The sequence below is a fragment of the Lathamus discolor genome, chromosome 3, assembly GCF_037157495.1.
Source record: "Lathamus discolor isolate bLatDis1 chromosome 3, bLatDis1.hap1, whole genome shotgun sequence".
NCBI lineage: Eukaryota > Metazoa > Chordata > Aves > Psittaciformes > Psittacidae > Lathamus > Lathamus discolor.
Genome location: NC_088886.1, coordinates 3,873,518 through 3,894,156, shown reverse-complemented (window position 1 = coordinate 3,894,156; position 20,639 = coordinate 3,873,518). Strand labels below are relative to the sequence as shown.

General features: G+C 41.3%; 1 protein-coding gene across 5 annotated transcripts in view; it reads left to right on the top strand.

Annotated features, from left to right (window-relative positions):
• PATJ (PATJ crumbs cell polarity complex component) overlaps positions 1–20,639 on the top strand; it is a 155,111-nt gene that overhangs the window by 117,133 nt on the left and 17,339 nt on the right. For all 5 annotated transcript variants that reach the window (XM_065673193.1, XM_065673191.1, XM_065673192.1 and 2 more), the window contains 5 exons: positions 2,386–2,457; positions 2,822–2,939; positions 3,553–3,686; positions 16,783–16,866; positions 18,817–19,010. In XM_065673193.1, the coding sequence (XP_065529265.1) occupies positions 2,386–2,457; positions 2,822–2,939; positions 3,553–3,686; positions 16,783–16,866; positions 18,817–19,010 (602 nt within the window). The remainder of the gene's footprint in view (positions 1–2,385; positions 2,458–2,821; positions 2,940–3,552; positions 3,687–16,782; positions 16,867–18,816; positions 19,011–20,639) is intronic.

Below are 20,639 nucleotides of genomic sequence, written 5' to 3'. Positions count from 1 at the left end.
GTGACAGCTGTAATAAAAGGAGAAATTAAAGTTTCACATCATTCTCTATTCACTTGTTGCTGATAAATGTGTCAGTCTCTCCCAAGATACTTTTTGTTGTCACTTCATCACTTTTAAAAGTACAAAGTTATATAATGGACATCACTGTAGACTTGGATGATAAGAAAGGGGAAAGAAAACAACTTTAATTCTAAACTGGAGCCAATGGAAGTGTTAGGCAGAGTCTGCATGTTGAGGTTTGAAGTGGCCTGGTAGAAGGTCGTGGTTTTCTGAGGACTGTAGCTGTCTTGCCTTCCATAATGTGTCATTGGAAAAGAATTGATATATGGAGCTTTGAGATATTCTCAAAACTTTTAACTTTACAAAGGTGAAAATGGCTTGGACAGTCATCATGTGTGCTCTGAGCCACTTTGCAGCATTAGTGTCCTGGCAGGGACTGTACATCATTCAGTGTCCTGTAGGTGGGATAATTAAACTGATGTTTGGTATGTGAGAATGGATTCGTTTTCCTTGAAAGATTTGAACCTGGAACAGTAATCTGTCTTTACCACAAACAGAAAACCTGTCCTTGAACCACTGGCGAGGAGTGGCTTTGTGAAAATGCTTTTGGATGCAGTTGAGGGAATTGAATTAGATTAAGCCAGTTAGGTCGCAGGCTTATGACAAATGCTGAGTGTACAGTTCAGTGCTTGAGGGGCTGGAAATCCTTTTATTTTGGTTAGGTACCTCTAGCATAGTCTGAATTAAATGGAGATTAGAGAGATTTAAAGGTGGTGCTTGGTGCTTACTTGATGTGCAAGATGAAGTTTCAGATCTTAGTCACATACCGGAATGAAAAAGGGAAGTATGAAATAATTTTTCATTGCTTACTAAAACAGTCTCTCATAAAATGACAAAGCAGTCTTGCTATTTCTCCCCTGACACCTCTGATAATACAATGAGATCACCACTTTATCTTTTTCTTCTTGTTATCAATTTGGATAATAGTGGTATAGTTACAGCAAGCTGGGGAAAAACACAGAAAGTGCAAATTGGAGGTGGAAAAAACAAAGCCTGTGGGGCTTGGCATGATTTGACATTAAAAAGCTCCAGGAAACAAGGGCAGTGTTTTCAAGCTTGGTTAACTAAAATTTGATTTCCTTTTTAACGTATGGATTGTCGTCTTGCTTAGAAATTCTTCTGAGATGCAACAGAATGGCCCCATTGTCTCTTGAAGCTGGTGCTCAGCTTTTCTGAAAACTAGGTTGTTTTATCAGGTTTTTTAACATGGGGTAGGATACCTGACACTGTGATCAAAGCAGCCTAAGTTTGGCTAAGAGCTAGCAAGGGGAGGACACTGTAACTGTCTGGAAGTAGTTGTAGAAGTAGGAGTTAACAATGTTTTGTAGTGTATTGCAAAGATATGGAAGGAAATTAGGATACAGATTGAGCGCATATTAAAGTGCAATTGTTTGAGATATTTATAATGAGGCTGGATGATGCATTTTGAGCAATTACTTTGTTTAACTGCTGGCAGCGTGTTCATTGTTCCTGAGGACTACCAAGAAAGGAAGAGGGAAGGAGAGAAGAGATGACTTTGAACCCCTCCCTGCTACAGGCACCAAAGGGTGTACGAGAGGCTCGGCACTGATTCCTGCATGTTTCCACACAGCATGGGAATTGCTGTCCTGGCCTCTTCAGAGGACACACTTCTTTCTTCCTTAGAGCTTCATATTGCTCAGAACCAATATAGACCACATGTGATAATCTCCTCCCCAAAAATCCCTTCCTTACATTCTGTGACTTCAAAACTGTTGGGTGTGGTTTTAATAACTGATGATATTCCCCATATTCTCACTAGATTTTCCTCTTTCAAGTTCAGCCTGGAGAAGAGAAGGCTCTCTCTTATTGTGGCCTATCAATACCTTCAAGAGGCCTACAAAAAACCTGGAGAGGGGCTTTGGACAAGAGCCTGTAGAGGCAGGACAAGGGGAATGGCTTTAACCTGCCCGAGGGGAGACTGAGCTGAGCTCTTAGGCAGAAGCTCTTCCCTGTGAGGGTGCTGAGGCGCTGGCACAGGGTGCCCAGAGAAGCTGTGGCTGCCCCATCCCTGGCAGTGCTCAAGGCCAGGTTGGACACAAGGGCTTGGAGCAAGCTGCTCCAGTGGAAGGGGTCCCTGCCCGTGGCAGGGGTTGGAACTGGATGAGCTTTAAGGTCCCTTCCAGCCCAAACCAGTCTGGGATTCTGTGATTCTGGGCTTTGGGTTTGTGTTGTGCTACAGATGTACTTATGTGAAGAAATATCACTATGTATACCTAGAATCATCATTTTGAGTTTTGGAGGGTATTTTTTTTTAAGCTAATGAGACATTTGCAGTACATCTCACTTTCCTTTTTGTCTTTTCAGGATGTGAAATGTAAAGCTGACAAACCAGTGGTGGCAGATCAGCAGGAAATGGAGGAGCAGCTTCCGGAAAATGTATGTGTGTTTGTGTTAACCAAAAAAGGAGGCTTGATCTAGTTGAAGAATGGGTGATTTATGGGGGGAAGAGGATAACTGAGGGAACCTACGTTATTTGGTATGAGAGGAGCAAGTGAAAAAGGTGATGCTCTGTCCCTGCTTCCTTCATGAGCATTTCTGGAAGCACAGTTGTCCAGTCACCCTGATTTTCCATTTATTGATGAAGAGAATATTTTCAGTTCACCTATATTTATTGCTTGTTTCCCTTCTATTGTCTGCTGGATTTGATAAGGTACAGTAATCAACAGCTAAAGATAATGTCCCCATAACATGCCTTTCTGTGATTAATAACTTACGTTTTCTCCCTCTGCTTTGCTTTTAGGTCCTCAACCAGATCAAACAATCCAAATCTTCCACAAAAGTACCTGTAAACTTACAGGAGATACCCCTGGAGCCAGCACCGACTTATCTTTCTCCAGAGGCAGAAGTCACCAGCCGTAGTATGAACCAGCTATTTTTTCCACCAATATAGTGTATATTTAGTCCCCTTACAAAGGATGGATTTTTCCCCAATAATTTTCACTGAGGCTTTTTCTTTGAACATCCAGTGATTTGTTTTAAGTTATTTTATCAATTGTTTGCATTTTCTCTCATTTTACAATATTTTGAGAGCTTGAAGGAGTCTTTGCTTGGTTTTGTTGACTTTTATGTACAAAGGCATTGTTCCTCTATTGATTTAAAGTAGAAGGAAAGGCAGTCTGGGACATCCTGTCCATTCCATGGTGCTGGAACATTGTCTTACCTGTCCTGAATGGAATACAGCTTGCCATTATGATCTGAATTTATATTATATAAATAGCCTATATAAATGTATATATTATATTCATATAGGTTGCACGGAATCAGATGTCCTCCCAGGCTCCCAGAGCTCAAGTCCCTTTGATATAGAGACTTCAGATATTACTCAGAGTATTCTTCTAGTTTGATTTAAATTGGTAAAAGTGAAGAGAAAGATACAAGAGCTTCATTAGTTGCTCTCATACCATTCCTTTGATGGTTTTCATTTTCTCATTGAATAGTGTGACCTATTTATTTGCCTCTTCTTGTTCTCAGGCACCTTCCCACCTCCATTGCCTGCGGATCCAGCAACGTGCTCTATAGTTCCAGGGCAGGAGATGACTATAGAGATATCTAAGGGCCGATCAGGCCTGGGACTCAGCATTGTCGGGGGGAAAGACACTCCACTGGTGAGTTTCTGTTAAACTAATATTTACTGCCTCTGCTAATAGGAGACAGAAAAACACACAGAAACTAATGATGCCATTAATCTGTAATTGCTTTAATGAATTGTTTGGTACAGGGGGAAGAAACCAGCAACTGCAATCTCCAATAACAAATTGATAATTTTGCCTTCTGTCAGATAGTTGTTTTCTGTTCTATTTAAATGGACAGGTTTCTGTTTCAGTAGTGCTTTTTGCTATGGTCAGCTTACAAATATGTATTCTTTTTTAACCATTGTGAATTAAGAGCATCCAGCAGGTAAGTTACCAGAATGGTTGGACTAGAAATTAATGTCACAAAGGTAGAGCTATTTCAGCAAGGTTAACCTCTCTGTCTTGAGAGCATAAGCGCTTAGTAGCTGTTTAAACAAACTGTGATTTATCTGCCTGCCAGCAAAAGCCCTTGCTGCACAGAGGTAAACCAAAGGTAATCTTTTATTGTTTTCTGCGTCTTTTTTGCTTAATCTTGATCTTGGCTATGCTGGTTTTCAAAGTATTCAGCTAAATTAAAATGTATCAGTTCAAGTGAAAAATCAGCAAGGTAGCTGTGCTAAACCCTTCTCTGCCTCTGCTGTTGCTGCTTCCACTCCACTTTCCATTTAAGAGGTGGTATATTACAGTATAACAGAATGTCAGGCTGTTTCTTTGAAATGTCAAATTCAGTTCTCTTAGTAAACAGGTCTGCTGCAGAGGTGTCCTTACTGGGTTCTTCTGAATCCCCTGCCACGGAGATGCTTAAGGCAACAGAGCTGCTCTGTTACGTACAGTTGTTCCCGAAAATATCATAGTGGTGCATCATTAAGCAAAGAAGTACTGTGAGTCAGTAGATGCAGACTGTTGCAGTGTAGTAATCCTTTTCCAGAACAAGAAAAAAAGAAGGAAAAAAAACCCAAGGAAGTTGAAAGGAAAAAGAAAGTTTTGTTTTGCAAAATGTAGGCTGTACCTTTTACGCTATTAGGGCTAAAATTGAAAAGGTTCAGGTTTTAGTCCCATTTATCCAAGTCTCTGATCATGTAGAGTTTGGCTGAATTGCTCTGTTTCACATAGTGATAGATCTGAGTTATGCTGAATGCTTAAATCAGTCTAAAAGGTTTTCAGTCTGTCCAGCCATGTGCTGTTTTGTACCCAGTCCCTTTTCAGTCAAGCTCCTCAGCATTGAGTAGATTCAAATAGAAGTTCAACATTATTCGTCATCTCTCTGCTTTTTCATTTAACTGGAATTTGGAAATAATGCGTGGCAGCTTGTCATGCAATCTGGTAGATGTCTTTCATGAGAGTTTAATATAAATAAATGAAAATTATAAATATCTGCTTTACATTGCAGATGAGAAAAATACAAAGGATTTTATTCTTTAGATGGAGTAAGTGGTTTTGGTTAAGTATTATACTTTCATTAGTTTGTTCACTAAAGTGTCCTCATAGGAATTAATCTGAAAGACCTATGCACTTGATTGAAGTAACAAATTCATGGAGGGACATTGGACTGCCTATGTTTCTGATCCTCACTTTACAGAACTTACTAAAATGAGTCCCTGTTTCTTTTCATATTTCTGAGTCTGCTCATTCAAAGCCAAGCAATATTGTTTCATAACAAACAAGTTGCTTTGTGAGACCACAGTCAAATCTGATCATTTCCCATGTGCAGAGACCCTCTCTGGGATTCTCCCCAACTTGCTTAGCCAAAACAGTGTGGAAATGCTTCTTCTCAAAGCAGGTACTCAGGGTTGTGTCTTTAGCTGGTGGGATCATTCATAGCTCTCTCTACTGTGTGCTACTCATCTCCCCCCAATTATTTTCATGGTCTTTTTTGCCATGAAGTTAGAAAACCTTTTGTTAAAGGTTAACTTCATTTGAAATGAAGTTCCCATAACATAATGAGGAAAAGAATATCCTGTGCAACTCTTTCTGAGTTGCATTGATTAGAGAGGAAATATAACAAGATGAGCTCTTAGGCAGAAGCTGTTCCCTGTGAGGGTGCTGAGGCGCTGGCACAGGGTGCCCAGAGAAGCTGTGGCTGCCCCATCCCTGGCAGTGTTCAAGGCCAGGTTGGACACAAGGGCTTGGAGCAGGCTGCTCTAGTGGAAGGTGTCCCTGCCCGTGGCACTCAGCTGCAGAATCTTCTTTTACCTTTTTGTCCTCTGAGAGAACAAGACATGAATACTCATTTCCTCCTCCTTTTTCTACTGGGGTATGTTCATTTTTTTCCTGTGCGGGTGTATAAGTGCCTACAAAACAATGAAGGATATGGATCCCTCTTCCTAGGATCTCAGAAATAACATATCAGCATGGGGGGTACAGGGAGGCTGTTCCTTTTAAAATCTGAGGTGGCTGTGGCAAGAGTATAAGGGCCATCTATGTGGTATTAAAATGCAGTTGATCTGAAAATGCTTAACTGATGCACAGCAAGCAGCTCACACGTGATGGGAAAGCTGACTTCAGAATATTTTGGATCTTTTTTAATCACATGATATATAGTCCCAGCTTGTGGAATAATAAATCTGGCAGCCCACTAAAGGGATGCACTGCTTCAAGATGAAATATAGAGTGCAACTTTTAAGTCGTAACCTTAGGAATCTCATCAGAAATCACCAAGTAGATACTTGAAAAATACAGCCTGCGAGCAGGGAGGTTAATTTGCTCAGGAGGTTGGGAAGTGATGTCTTAACCCTTGTGAAATGTTTTTTGCTGAGAAGACAACCTTCCCATTAAACTTGCAGAACCTTTCAAGTCACATATATTATAAGCAAGGACTTGTGGCTTTGTGCTTAGGGGGGAGCAGGAGAGCATCAGCTGGAAAAGGCATGGAGAAGTAAGGATTGTCTTTGGGAGTTATCTTCATGTTGTTGATCTTTATAGACTGCTGTAGCCCTTAAGGAGCCCTGTTTCATTTTATTCTAAGGCTTGATTTTGAGTTTTGCTTTTTTCTTTGCTGTCTTTCATTTCACCTTCCCAAGTCCCCCTGAGAGAACACAACACATGGCCTCTGCTTTAAAGCAATTAAGCTGCAGAGTGGAGCTGGCTGAAGTACAGGGCTTTCAATTTGTGAGAAGATTTTTTTTCTTTGGTTGTAGTCCAATCAAACTTGTAAAAGTAACCTCAGAGTGGGAATTAAAATAAAAAACAGGGGAAAAAATAAAAAGTGTTTTCAGAAACATCCCAAAATGAGGTTTGAGGCTCAAACCCTGCTCCCCAGGACACCATCCTGCCCTCTCTTTGCTGAATTGTGCATAAATGCTTGTCAGCTCCACCACCGCTAATAGCAGCCATAAACCTGACAGGGGTGTCATTGTCACTCAGCAGCTGCCAGTGCTCCCAGGGTGCCTGAACTGCTCCAGCCCAGGGCTCTTGAGTGCGGCAGATCTGTTTGGGCAATGCCTGTGGTGCAGCCCTGAGAGCTGCTGCAGACCCTGGGATGCTGGTGCTTGTGCTGCCAGCTCCGAGCCTGGATGAGCTGTGAGTCTAAGTCGGATGTGGAGTTCAGCTTTCAGAGGTGGGTGTTCACAGCAGCAAACCAGTGTTGGCATGGCCAGCTGGCCCAAGACTGTGCAGGCAGGGACCCTGTGGTCCAGGGTTAATAACTAGCCCTGCGGGATACTGGACTGGCAGCACTGGGTAGTCTGATTGTTCACCATAAATTATGGGTCTGGAATTCCTCAGTTATCCTGCTTTTCATTCATTGCATTCTCCACAACTTGTTTCAAGGCAAATAATTTAGTTTCAAGTACTGAAACTCGAGGGACTTTCACCTCAAGGGGAGGGGATTTTTCCCCTTTTACTGTGCTCTGGGAAGAACCCCCCTGTAGTCCTGAGTCCAGCTCACTATAGGGGTGGTGAGACACTGGCAGAGGCTGCCCAGAGAAGCTGTGACTGCCCCATCCCTGGCAGTGTTCAAGGCCAGGTTGGACACAGGGGCTTGGAGCAAGCTGCTCCAGTGGAAGGGGTCCCTGCCTGTGGCAGGGGTTGGAACTGGATGAGCTTTAAGGTCCCTTCCAACACAAACCAGGTTGGGATTCTATTGTAATGGGCCTTTTTCCTCTGAAACTTTTGCCAGAAAGTTTCTATGAGGTGTTCTTTGGCTGTCAGAGAACAGGGCACCAAGGAACTGCTTAACAAAAGGTGTCCTGGTACTGCTTCAGATGGACTGTGGGGTTAAATCATCCAAACCCCATCATCACCCCAGAGTGGTGGATGGTGCAATGTTGTGTCCAGTCTGCAGCTTGCAAGGAGCCGTTTTCTATGAAGGAGGATTGTCAATTTTTAGGGGTTTTATTCTTGGCAGTACATGGGGAAAGCATCGCTCTAAGATACAAACTTTTTCTTAGTAGGTGGGAGCACTGTTTCGCTTCCGGCTGAATAATTTAGTAACGATTGAGTTGATGACTCAACCTATTGACTCTGTATTTGCTGCCGGGGCTCAGGGCATGCTGGAGGCCATTCAGCAGTTTCAAGGCTGGTGGAGGCTAGCGCAGGGACATTGCCCTCAAGCAGAAGTAGATAACCCTGGGAGGGGAGGAGAGTGCAGAGGCTCAGCTGGGTTTTGAAATCCCAGTGAAGTGCTGAAGAAGCACTTATAAAGGAGCAAATGATTGCAGGAGCAGTAACCTAGGGACAGTTTGGAAGTGGAGAAGGTAAGAGGTGGTCATTACCTGAACCTTACATAGAAAGGAAAAAAGGAAACATGCTTCGTCCTGTGCCTACTTTGAATTCGGTAAACATTTAATGGTTTTACTTTTGCTTTCAGCTGACATTAATAAAAAACATTTTTAAGGCAACTTACAAACTTTAAGGTACTCCATCTGTACAATAAAATGATCCACCAAGCCAGGGAACTGGAACACTTTAGCAATGCTCCAAAAAGTAATGGAATATGCCTGTGCTCAGCTAATACTAGTCGGTGTGAGAGCTGGTAACACTGGAGTTGGAGAGGAAGAAGCTTTTCTAATCACCTCAGTTAGCCCAGAAGGCTTTCTGGCTCACAGTGGAGCAGGGGAGCTTGGCGATAGTGGGGATGCAGTTTGACAGAAGAATATTTAGATTCATTCTGTCAGTCCAGGTGATTCATACCTTGCATAAACCCCATCTGTTAAGGAAGGGCAAGGGAATAATCAAGAAAACTGTGACTTTAAATTGCAGCTGTTCAAGACCCAGTGTTTGCCCCTGGAGCTGTGAGGGCTAATTACCCTGCTAGGGTCTCTACGCTGCCAAGAGCAGGCTGTTGCTAATACGAAAGCCAAGTCTGATATCTCTGTTTCATGCAGTGCTGGAGGCAGAAGTAAAGACCTACCTAAACATGAGGACTGCTGTGACTTCTGTGTTCCTTAAACAAACAGGTTCTCCCTTGGTTGAGTTTTCTTCCCTCCCTCCCACCTCAGTTCTATTTAGATTCAGGCAGAAATAACTTCATCTCTTATAGACAGCCAAGCTCCAAGCGACTTTGTAGGCAGCCATCAAGTCCAGCTAAGTCTGAAACTGTTTTAGTGGAATATGCTTACCTTGTAACTACGAATGAAAGCAAGATATTGGCCTTGGGAGGGTTTAAGCAATATATTGGCTATAGATATGGTTGCTGTTAAGTCTGTCACACAATGAATGGAACAATAGAATGAAAAATGGCAATAGAAGGCCTAAGTTTTTAATCATGGCTTGGGTATTGTAGGGGAAAAGTTTGCGGTTGGGAGAGGAAAAAATGCCATCACTTCTTAACCGTCACCCACATTTATAAAACAGAAGGCAATTTAATGATAGAGTGGCAAATGCAGTTAGCTTGAAATTGTGAGGAATTGCTTTGACTCTTGGTTGGAAATTGTTAAACTGAAGTTGGTGGATTCATCATAATTCCAGAAGGACGTTAGCTTATAACAGCATGAAAAAACCAAACTGCTTTGTACATGAGTTATCACAAATGGGAATTAGGGCAGTAAGTTTTGCAAATCATGTAGCTGATGGATCCTTGGCACGGGTTTAGCTGCCTGTAAGCCTAGCTTAACGTAGCAGTGCCTTGCTTGAAGAAGTTGGTGGCTTCCAGGAGTGTAAATCAACCATAAAATTCAAGCTAACAACATACAAAAGCAGTAGGACATGTCAGAATGGACTTCAGGAGGATCTTGCTTGCAGCTGATGAAACCACTGGTTTTTGGGTTCCTGTGTCATACGTATTCAGGATCTCAAGCATCCTTTAGAACCTGTGTTATGCATTTACACACTGCAAATTTTCACATGCTTATTATTTGATAAAATAATGAGAGTGAGAGAGTTAACATTTTAATATGTAGTTCTTGTGTTTTATTATTCCCCCTAAAATGAGCATGGATACTTTTTGAAAAACCTTAAGTTTTCTTTGGCATGTGAATCATAGAAACATAGCTCTTTCTATCATTCTGACTTAAGTCATATATTTTTACACTAAACATCTTATTACCTTAGTTTTATTATTTCAGAATCAAAGGAGAGCTTGCAAATGTCGATGACTGCAGAGCAAAGGAATGTTAATGAATAGTGCCATTGAATTTTCAGGTTTTAGCTTTTCTGATCTTCGCGAATATAACTGTAAGCAAAAATATTATGCAAGCTGAATAAAATTTGAATAAATAAGGACCAGATGTAACTATAGGGGCCTATAAAATGTAATACAAATATTATCCACTTCCTTAAAATAAATCTGAATTTTAGTATGAAAAATTATATTCATATTGATATTGTGGATTAATCTGTTTTATGAAAGTTGGCAAGTGAACGCCATCTCTTGCAAGGGCTTGTTCTTAAATGGGAAACAGACCTTTTGTTTTGACCTTGAGTGGAGAAGTTTTTTGCTGTCGTGCAATGTAAAGCATTTTTACATTAACACAGTAATACATTTTTACATTATATAGCCTGTTTTATTACAGTAGTGTTTGGCTTAGGATTTTGGGTGCCTGTTAATGGTTTGTGAATGCTACAATTGCAAAATATTTGTGTTAGGAGGAGGTATATTCAGCACGATGCATTAGATAAACCCCTTTAAGAAGTCATGGGATTTACTTGGACTTGACCTTCAGTTTTTGTTGCTGATCCATTATCTTTTAGATTCCATTTAGATCTGCGAATGGAAGATCATGGATCATAACATAACTGTTGTCATTTCCTCTGCCTCCAAGTAACCAGCAGCTGGATTTATTTTAACTGCTGAGAGATTCTTAGATGGGGCTAATTCTTCAGCAGAACACACTGTGCAACTACTTGATTTCTACTTTATCTGTGAGCCAGCCTGTAGACATGAAATGACAGTTTTACTACTCTGGGCATATAAAACTTGAAAAGGAAATAACTAATGATATTGTACTTGCCCTGGGAAAGAGATAAATCTGTAATGCTGCAGTCAGCAAAACACCCTTGTAGCTTTATTATCTTCAGTATATGCTAATTTAGAGTAACACGTGTAGCTATGTAAGAAATTTGATGGAAATGTGTAATATTATCTTAGGAAAATGCAACTTGTCAACTAAATCAGAAAACATCTTTTCTGAGTGGTGTTTTATATGTAGCTTACTTTTCTGCTTCCTCAGGAAAGTGCTCTAATCCATGTAGAAATTGGAACTGGATGAGCTTTAAGGTCCCTTCAACACAAACCAGTCTAGGATTCAGTCTATGAATTTCATTCTATGATTCCAAAATATGTGGTGTCTCTCTTTTGACCCAGACTTACAGCATTGTTGTCTTTGTGTGCTCAGAAGTGTCTGTTCAGGGAGACAGGCACCTTTTTGCTCTATAATGTTCCCTTGGTTTGGGTCAAATGGCTGGCAGTGTTCTGGTGGTAGAAATAGCTTTGTAGCGAGAGGGCAAAGCTATGGATATGATTTCTACTCGCATAACTGTTTCAGGGACTTTTTGTCTAATGATTACTGCCTTAAAAGGCACATCTTTTGAAATATGGTCTGGGATTTTCAAACAACTCATTTCTTACTGAATACCTTACCTGGTGTCATTTTGTGCTGATGGTTATTGCAGTCCTCAATGTGTTTTGGTTGAGGACTTCTGTGAAGTGCCTGTGATCCTATCAAAGGAATGGCTAGATCTCATAGAATGAAATAGCACAGCAAAGATAAACTCAAAGCAAATATTAGCTCAGTTACAGAAATAGCTTGTTGTGAATGATCTGCAGTAGTTAAGGACTATGCAGTACTATGCAAGAAGGCTCTTTACAAAATTCAGACCTGTTCCACTGTCAGATCAGCCAACACCAGGTATGTGGGTATTTCTCTGCTCCAGTTCCTTTGAAATCTCCCTGCTTGCATACTGATCCACATCACAGAACTTCATCAAAATATGCATGATACTTAATTTTTGAGCTTCTTTCATGTCTTGTGTCCTTTTGCTTCCTCACCCTCGACTCGCAGCATTTGCAAATAACAGTCTGGGGGATGATTTTCAGTGGCAGAGGCCCCCCTGCATTGAAAGCTGCTGCTTGTCCTTCTGAAGAACAGCTGTATGGAAGCAAAGAAACACTAGAGATGTTGGCTGAGAAACTATAAACCAGCAGAAAACGTGTGAGCAGTCCAAGCCTAAAGCCAGACACCTTGTGGGGCTTTCTCACCACTGTTTATGGTCCTGCAGGCTTTTAAGGTTCACTTGGGCAGTGATTTTCCTGAGTAGGAAGCTGACTTTACCACCTTTCTCCCAAAGGCACAGTCAAGGTCGTTGCTTGGCGTCTCTGCCATACCAGCTCTTGACATTTCAGATACAAAGATTAAGCTGTCACTCTTACTGAATTTAATTCTTTCACGTTAGCATTTCTGTTTGTGCTCTCTGATGGGTGAGTGTGATATTCTTCCCCTACTGCGTCTCTGAAGTTGTTATATATCAAGCAGAAAACATATCCACAGCCTGGGGGGAAGTTGAGATCTGCTTCCCCAAGAGGTCAAGGCTCTTCCCCACCCTTAGGCAGAAAGAAGTGCAATGTAGATCACGCTATGCACTTTTTGCAAGTTGTATTTTCCATAAGTGGTTTCTCAGATTGGGTGCTAATTCCTGTGAGGTTCTCTTGCCTTCACTGTTCAGGAGTCATTCGCTCTGCACCAACGTTGTTCTTCAAGGTCGACAGACCAAGAGGCTCTCTCAGCTCTTCTACTTGCCTGCCATTTCTTCCACAGCCAAAACCTCATTTTGTGAGTCAGTGTGAGAGTTATCATTCATGTGCCTTCCCTTTGCTCAAGCAGACTGCAATCACAGTGGTATTCTGCTGCTAAAGCGAGAGCGAGCGGTGTAGCTATCCCACAGCTCAAACCTGAACCCCTCAATATAAGCACTGTTCAGCCCTGTACAGCACCCTTAGCAGGAGAAGACAAATTCCTTTCTACTTTTCTTTCAGTGTTTTCATGGTTGAATAGTCTAAATTTACACTTGTGAGTGTGGACTTTGTTTAGCAAGGAAAAACACTGTTTATATGCCCTGACTCGTATTCTGCATCCTTCATCCCGTGCAAGAGATGTTCAACTTCGCATTAATTCATGGTTTGTAAAATGGTCCCAGCTATTCTTTGTCAAAATATACAAAGATTAAAGCTCTGGTTTGTTGAATGGATTTGTAAACCTTATGAAGTATGTGCTTTCAGCAGCTGGGTATTTTGCTTTAAACAACTGTGTTCTTGATACGTTCTTCCCCCATCTGCACGCACAGTTTTTGTGACTCTGCCAAGGTGTATCGTAGAGTGCCATGATCTGTATGAAGCTGGTAGTGAAACGAGATGGAGAGGGATGGATGTGAAAAATCTACCCAGAGCAACCATGAATCCACAACCTCTGTTTGAACATTGATGTCACTTTCATAGAGTCCCAGACTGGTTTTGGTTGGAAGGAAGCTTAAAGCACATCCAGCTCCAAACCCTGCCACGGGCAGGGACACCTTCCACTACAGCAGCTTGCTCCAAGCCCCTGTGTCCAACCTGGCCTTGAACACTGCCAGGAATGGGGCAGCCACAGCTTCTTCCCTTTTTTCCCCACTTTTTTTTTCCCCTTCCTCCCTCTCAATTGATTGATTTTGGTCTGCTTAGGCCTTGACTTCTAGAGATATCCGGCACGCACTGAATTTAAGTTAGTGAGGAGGAGCTGCAGATGTCCAGTAACTAAAACCTATCCTTTAAATAAATACTGTGCATTGTTTTAGTCCCAGTACATCCTATTTATTTATTTTCTGAGGCACTGAGAGGGGTGTTACAGCTTTGATCTCTTGCACATCAATAGAGACACCACAGATTAGGGCTTAGTTAGGTTGCTGGAGGATGACGTCACATCTCATCATTGCATAAACTTCTTTAAAATGTTGATTTAATTAAAAATGGTCAAAAACATCAATAGTTTTTAGTGATTTGTCATTGATGGTCAAAACTAACAGAATCTTACCCAGATCCCCACTAGATCCAGTGGAAAAAGATTACTTCTGGGACAAATGTACTTTGAGCTGTCCCAGAAGTATCAGAGGAAAGGTGTCTGTCATAGTTTATGAGCTAAGGGAGGTATGACTCTCATATTTATGCTTATGGGCTGTTGAAAAACCTTTACAGTATATCATGGACATGTTTCATTCTGGTTTTAATGGATTTGATTCAACTATGCTACTTTAACAAAAGCTAGTTAAGAAAACAGTGCTTTGGTAGGTCAGCAAGATGTTTCCTTCTTTGGGGGAGGCACAGACCGAACAGGAATATGCCTTTTCATGCTATATGTATTTTCAGTTCTAGGTCTGGCTTATAACACATGCAGGAACTGCAGTGTAACACTAAATTGGTGCCTTTTCAAATAGATGATGCAGATTATTCAAACTGATAACATTTGGTAGTTCCTGAATCAAGAGCTTTATGTGTGTGCATTTTCACATTTTTACTGGGAAAAGCTGGTAACTCCAGTTTTTTGACCATTTTTAGAGCAACCACAGATGAAAAGCAAAGATGCGTGGTGGAAAGCTGCTTGTTCAGAGGTTTAGAAATACCAGATTAAATACAGTCTGAAAGTGTTTGCTTTGACAATCCTGTGCATGCCCAGTCTGCAGTTACACAGTCACATTGCCATTTTCCTGCTGAAGCTTGCGTGCATCCACTGCCCTACTGTGTCGTGTTTGAGTGATGCAGTCTTAACAGCCTGGTTGATATTTTGTGTTATCTCATTGGCCACTTCTAAACGCCTGCCTTTGTGAAGTGCTTAAAAAGCTGAAAGTGAAGTGTGCTGTGGAAGTTCTAAACCACAGACTTAGCTGTTTCTCAGAGTTACCTATGATCAGCCTCAGGTGAAAAAATATAGATCACTGTCACCCTCCTGGCTTTCACCCAGGCACAAGTCTCTTGTGTGCACTTAAAGTTTAATGATCATTTTTAAAACAAAGGGAACCAAAAAATAAACCCCAGACCAAGCAACCAAAACCCCAGAACTGAGAGAAGATCTAAGACACTTAGAGGATTTAAGCAGTGCTGCTGAGATGGGACATGGACTCCGTTCCACTGGTAATAGCTGCGTCAGTTATTTGAAGCAAACCCTGCAGTTACCAGTGGTGTGTGTATAGATGTCATATTTTTTTAATCAAACCATTCATTTGATTTAATTAATTACCTTGGTACACAGCTCATAGTATTTTGCCTTCATTTATGTAGATTGAAATCTTTTTTACCCCATCTGGAACACTTGTATCAGCTGTAATCCATTTGTGATTAAAATCCTTCAGGCTTTTTTCAGTGACTGGTGTATATGTATCAAAGAGGAAGCTTATGACAGTGGTACTGTGCTCCAGCAGCAGCGAAGCGGCTGTAGACACAAGTCCACATCATTAAATAAGGTGTAGTGGGAATAAAAGAGAATAGTGCTCTCAATGTTGTCTTGATCAGAGTGTTAGCTTAAGGGCATTTGAGTTTTCTTTCTGTTCAACATGCACCATGTGTGCAGGGAAAGGACTGCAAGGCAACACAGGGGGGAAGTTCACTTGGTGATGAGAGATGTAGTATCTAGCAGTGTTTTCAAAACACCAAGGTGCTTTGTTCTACCCCAGCAGCTATTTCCTGCTCCTGCTCCAGGAAGGCAGTGCACAGCAGGGCTCACACACTGCTAACCTCTGCAGAAAGTCTTATCTTTGACTTGTACATCAAACTACTGAAGGAACTTCACCACCGTGGTGTTTTGGGAGGATACATTCATCTGAGGACAACTTATCCAAAACCTACATATCTAATTGAAAGTCACCATATATTCATCTAAAGCCATTTCAGGGTTTGTTGTGAAGCCGGTTCTGCTCTGAGGCTGGGTGTTTGCTGGTGACACTGGAGAGAGGAGCACACTTTGCACAGTGGAGCATCCCGTCCTGCTATGTCAGGACTGCAGCTGAAGCTCTGTTGCAGAATGTTCACCTTTTTTTTTTTAGGGGAGGGAAACCAAATAAGAAATAAGAAACAAACCCGAACAATGCAGAGGGAAAGCACCAGCAAGAGAACAGTATGTTCTTTGTAATGCTTTTTCTTCGGGGACATCTATTGCTGGCAATAAGATTAAATCACTGAAACCTTCCCTGAAGCTACATCTGCCACTGCCTACATTTTCCAACCTCAGTAATAAACTAACATTTGCCATTGTTCATTTCTTCTGGATTTCATTTCTTACAGATTTAACCAGTGCTATTTACCACAAGGCATTCAGTTCTTGCTTAAAGCCGAGCTCTATGCCAAGTCCCTAAAAATATTCATAGCTCCAAAGAATCTGGTTTTAAATAATATCATTAAAAGTAGACGATATTAATACAAGAGTTCACACTGAGTTCACGTGCTCCTGATGCCAGTGGATGAAAATGATGGAAGCCAAAGAAGCCCAAGACAAGACTACCGTGAAGTGGTGAACAAAATCCTATTTACTGGCTCTCTGTATTTTGATTAAGGGAGTAGTTTTCTTATCCCAAAATATTTAAAAATAAAGGAATTCTGTTACAGTCTGGCTTATCCCGACATGGAGTGCTGTACCTATTTGCTGCAGAGCAATGGGCTGTGTGAGGTGGGTCATGGCTGCCAGTTTGGGGGTGTTTGGGAGGAAGGATTCACATTACCTCTTTCTTCCCCCAGGATGCCATAGTGATCCATGAAGTTTATGAAGAAGGGGCAGCAGCCCGAGATGGCAGACTTTGGGCTGGAGATCAGATTCTGGAGGTAAATAAGTCTCTTTGTGTATGTGCTTGCTTGTGTCTTTGTCATGTATATTTGTATTCAACGCAGTGTAGGTTTCTTGAAGGGGAAAAAGCGATCATTGCATAGGGCAATTGAAGCTTCTTTTCTGCCACTGAGAACGTCCTGACAAATTCATATTTCCTTATATATTCATATAAACTGAAGGTACAAATTGAGAATATATTAAATTTAATTGAGCACGGCAGTTCTCGGATTACATAGTTCAGCTGTCATGTCCAATAGCTCAGTATTATTCATCTGTTTAATCTTTCATTCAGAGGCCTGCACTACCTGCACTGCTCAAGTGTCTCAGTACTGCCTTCAAACAAAGTGCTGAGCTGGGTGAACTTGGGGCGAGAAGGCAAGGGATGGCTGCAGCATCCCTGTGAGCGTCCCTGCCAACATCCCTGCTGCTAAACAGTGCCTGCCTGGAGCTACCAACCCCCTCAGGCCATGGCTCATAAAACCAGTAACAAACAGAATTATTTCTGTCAATAAATGTAGTGTTTTTCCTGCAGAGAAGCATGGAAATTGAGGAGGGAAAGGGTTAAGAAAGACGTGTTGGTCTGCAAATGAAACTTGCGTCAGGCAGGGGTTCAGCGCAGCTGCTTGCAGTGTCTCGCTGTCAGATCAGGACAAATTCCCAGCATGGCCATTAAGGCTTTGGTGTGTAGGGTTAGGAAAATAGTGAGAGGTACTTGGGGATTTGTCTTTACAGCTCTTGCACTGAAAATATTGTTTTTAGTGTTAAGGCTGAATGTTGTTTTCATTTTATAAATAACTGTGTATTAACAGAGCACAATAATGAGGGGGCAAAAACGGGGAAGGTTAATTAATTCTTCTCTGGTCAAACAGGAAAGTGCTGATGTTTGTATGCCGTAATGTTGTTATTCTTTCAGCTTTTAAAAGCCATAGTAATGAATCAAAAAGATGACTCTGAATTAGTTTCAGATTAGTATGATAAAGCACACGTAGATGCCTGTGTCAAGAAAAGAATACCAATGCAGTATATAAACAACTGTGCAGAATTAGTACAAAATAATGTAATTACTATAAATTAGGCTTAGTTATCTTAATGTAGAAGTAAGTATAGCTGTAACTTTGTGTATCTAGAAATACTGAGAATTATTTTCATTGCCTTAAAACTTACTATGTTATGGAAGTGGTTTAACATTGTATTCACTTACAGTTCATGCTACTTCCTAAAGAGACTTCCAAAATATTTAAGCATTGATACTTATTGCTATTAAGAAATGAAATAGAATATTGGCAAACACCTTCAAGGGTATCTGTGGATCAGGTCTGGCAAAACTGGGAGAGTAGGTTTCAAGATGGAATGGATGTTTTTAGTACCTGGGCATTCAATCAGAACTTCTTGTTCCATCTGATACAACTGAAAAACATTTTCAGGTTATGGTAAGAGAAATGTAATTGAGTGCTCCAGGAGTGGTCTTGTGTGCCATCTATTGGAACAAAGCAAAATAACCATTTAATATGTCCTGCCTGAGCTTCACCATTGCCATTTGCTAATGTTTTTGATTCCTTCTGTCTTTGGCTTGGCAGTGGTGCAAAGCTGGGGGAGAAAGAATCTGAGCAGTAAGAGATACAAGAAGCTCAAAGGAACATGTCCCACTTTGGTTGTAAGAAGGAAGCATTGTTTGAGGTTCCAGCAATGAAAAAGAAGGGAAGAACACCCACAAAACTTACAAGCCAACATGTTTTGATTGTTGTGATTTATTCCATGCAGAGGCACAAAGCACCAAACTTGCACTCAGTAGGAGACCCAGGAGCTCAGCCCTCTAGAAATGGGAGCACTAAATTAGAGTGCCAAGGGGTGTCAATTTGACAAATTTGTCCTGTCACACTTGAGTAGGGTGCGATGAAAAGATCATTTATACATGTCATTTGGAAAGAAAACACTGATTATTTCAGGTGAATGGGATCGATCTGCGGAATGCCAGCCATGAAGAAGCTATCACTGCGTTGAGACAAACACCCCAGAAGGTGCAATTGGTAGTTTATAGAGATGAAGCACATTACAAAGATGAAGAAAACTTAGAGATCTTCTATGTAGATATACAGAAGAAAACAGGCCGAGGACTAGGGCTCAGCATTGCTGGAAAACGGTAAGAGCATCTCTCTGACCTTACTGTACTTCAAATGAGAAATAATTTGCTTTTTGCCATATGAATGACTGTAGCCATTAAATGGAATAGGAAATAAAGGAAAAACTCTGTAAGGAAGAGAATTTTGTATCTAAATAGCTTCAAGGATGCCATGGGACTGTGTAGCCAAGTGGGCACATGTGGAACTGGGAGCTCACTGTCCTGCTGACTTCAGCATAGATGCATCTCAGGGCTTGGAGGCCCTAACCATGGGTTTTCTGATTTTGGAATGGGGGCAGAAACCTTAAGTATTATAAATACTATAAATATTTATAAATACTATAAGTATAGATACTATAAGTATTTATATAAATACCAGGGTATGCCTTTGAAAATTGATTTGTGAGTTAGATCTAGCTGCTACCCCAGTTCAAAGGGGCTGATATCAGTGGAAGACAAGCAGCTGAGTTAGACCCACATCCTGAACAGTATCAAACTGACTGGTCAGCACTAGACACCAGTACTGTGATTGCAGAGCAGAATCTGAGGCACATGAGTAGGTAACAGCTGCTTAATAAAATGTGACTTTTTGCTAATATATTTCTAAACCATTGCTATTAGATCATTCAAACCAGAGCACTGATAGCTTTAATCTTTCACTGCTAGAAGAGATTTACGGCATGACACTGGCTAGCACTCGTTCAGCGTTGAAAGTGTCATATGGTTGCTCTTCTGTATTGCCAGAAATAATTTATTCTCTCAATTACAAATCATCATGTCATTATCCTGACTGCGTATGGTCAGTAAAGTTTCTGCAGCAGCTTTTTACAAGAGTGGTGATGTTTAACCCAGGTGTTGTGAGCAGATTGCGGGCTGGGTAATTAATTTAGCTTATGTAAATTACCTTACAGATGGTAATGGCAGTCTCCAGCCCTCCCATGTTTGCTTCCATGCAAAACTTTCTGTACTACTGCTAAGTGCTTTGCTTGTGGGGATTTCTACTGTAGAGGTAGCCCATGTGATGCTCAGGTATAATTCAGGTTGTAAAGTGTTGTGTCCTGAAGGATGCCAAATGCCAAACCTTGGCATTGCAGCTGGCACCAGCTCACATCACAGCGAGCATCAGGAGATGGGGCCAGCACCAAGGGGTCTGCAGCATCTGGGAAGAGAAATAAAATACATTGTCCTCTGTGTCTGCATGGCCACAAAGCTGGATTTCGTGCTGCATAACTCAGGTGCCAACTAGAAAAGTCTTTTCTGCAGACTTCTCCCTGTTTCTGTTGGGGGCCTCCAGGCTTCTGAGAAAGGAACTGAGCTGAACCTTGGAGGGGAATATAGGAGAAGTATCTGAGGCTGCATAATTCATATCAGGCACATCAGGACATAGTTTAACTCCACCTTAGACTGATCCTTGGCTTTTGATTCACACAGGTGGTATTTTTCAGGAATCTTCATGACTCGTGCAGTCAGAACTAATGGTTCAAGGCAAAAGACAGCATTAAATATAGCAAAACATGCCTTAGTTTTAAAACTCGTAGATTTTTTGCGCGGTTGAATGGACATAAAACTACTTCTTGCACTGCTCACAGGTTTCTGTTAATGTCTCTTAAATGCAAGTAGTCTAAATTGGTCTCCCAAAGAATATTGGAT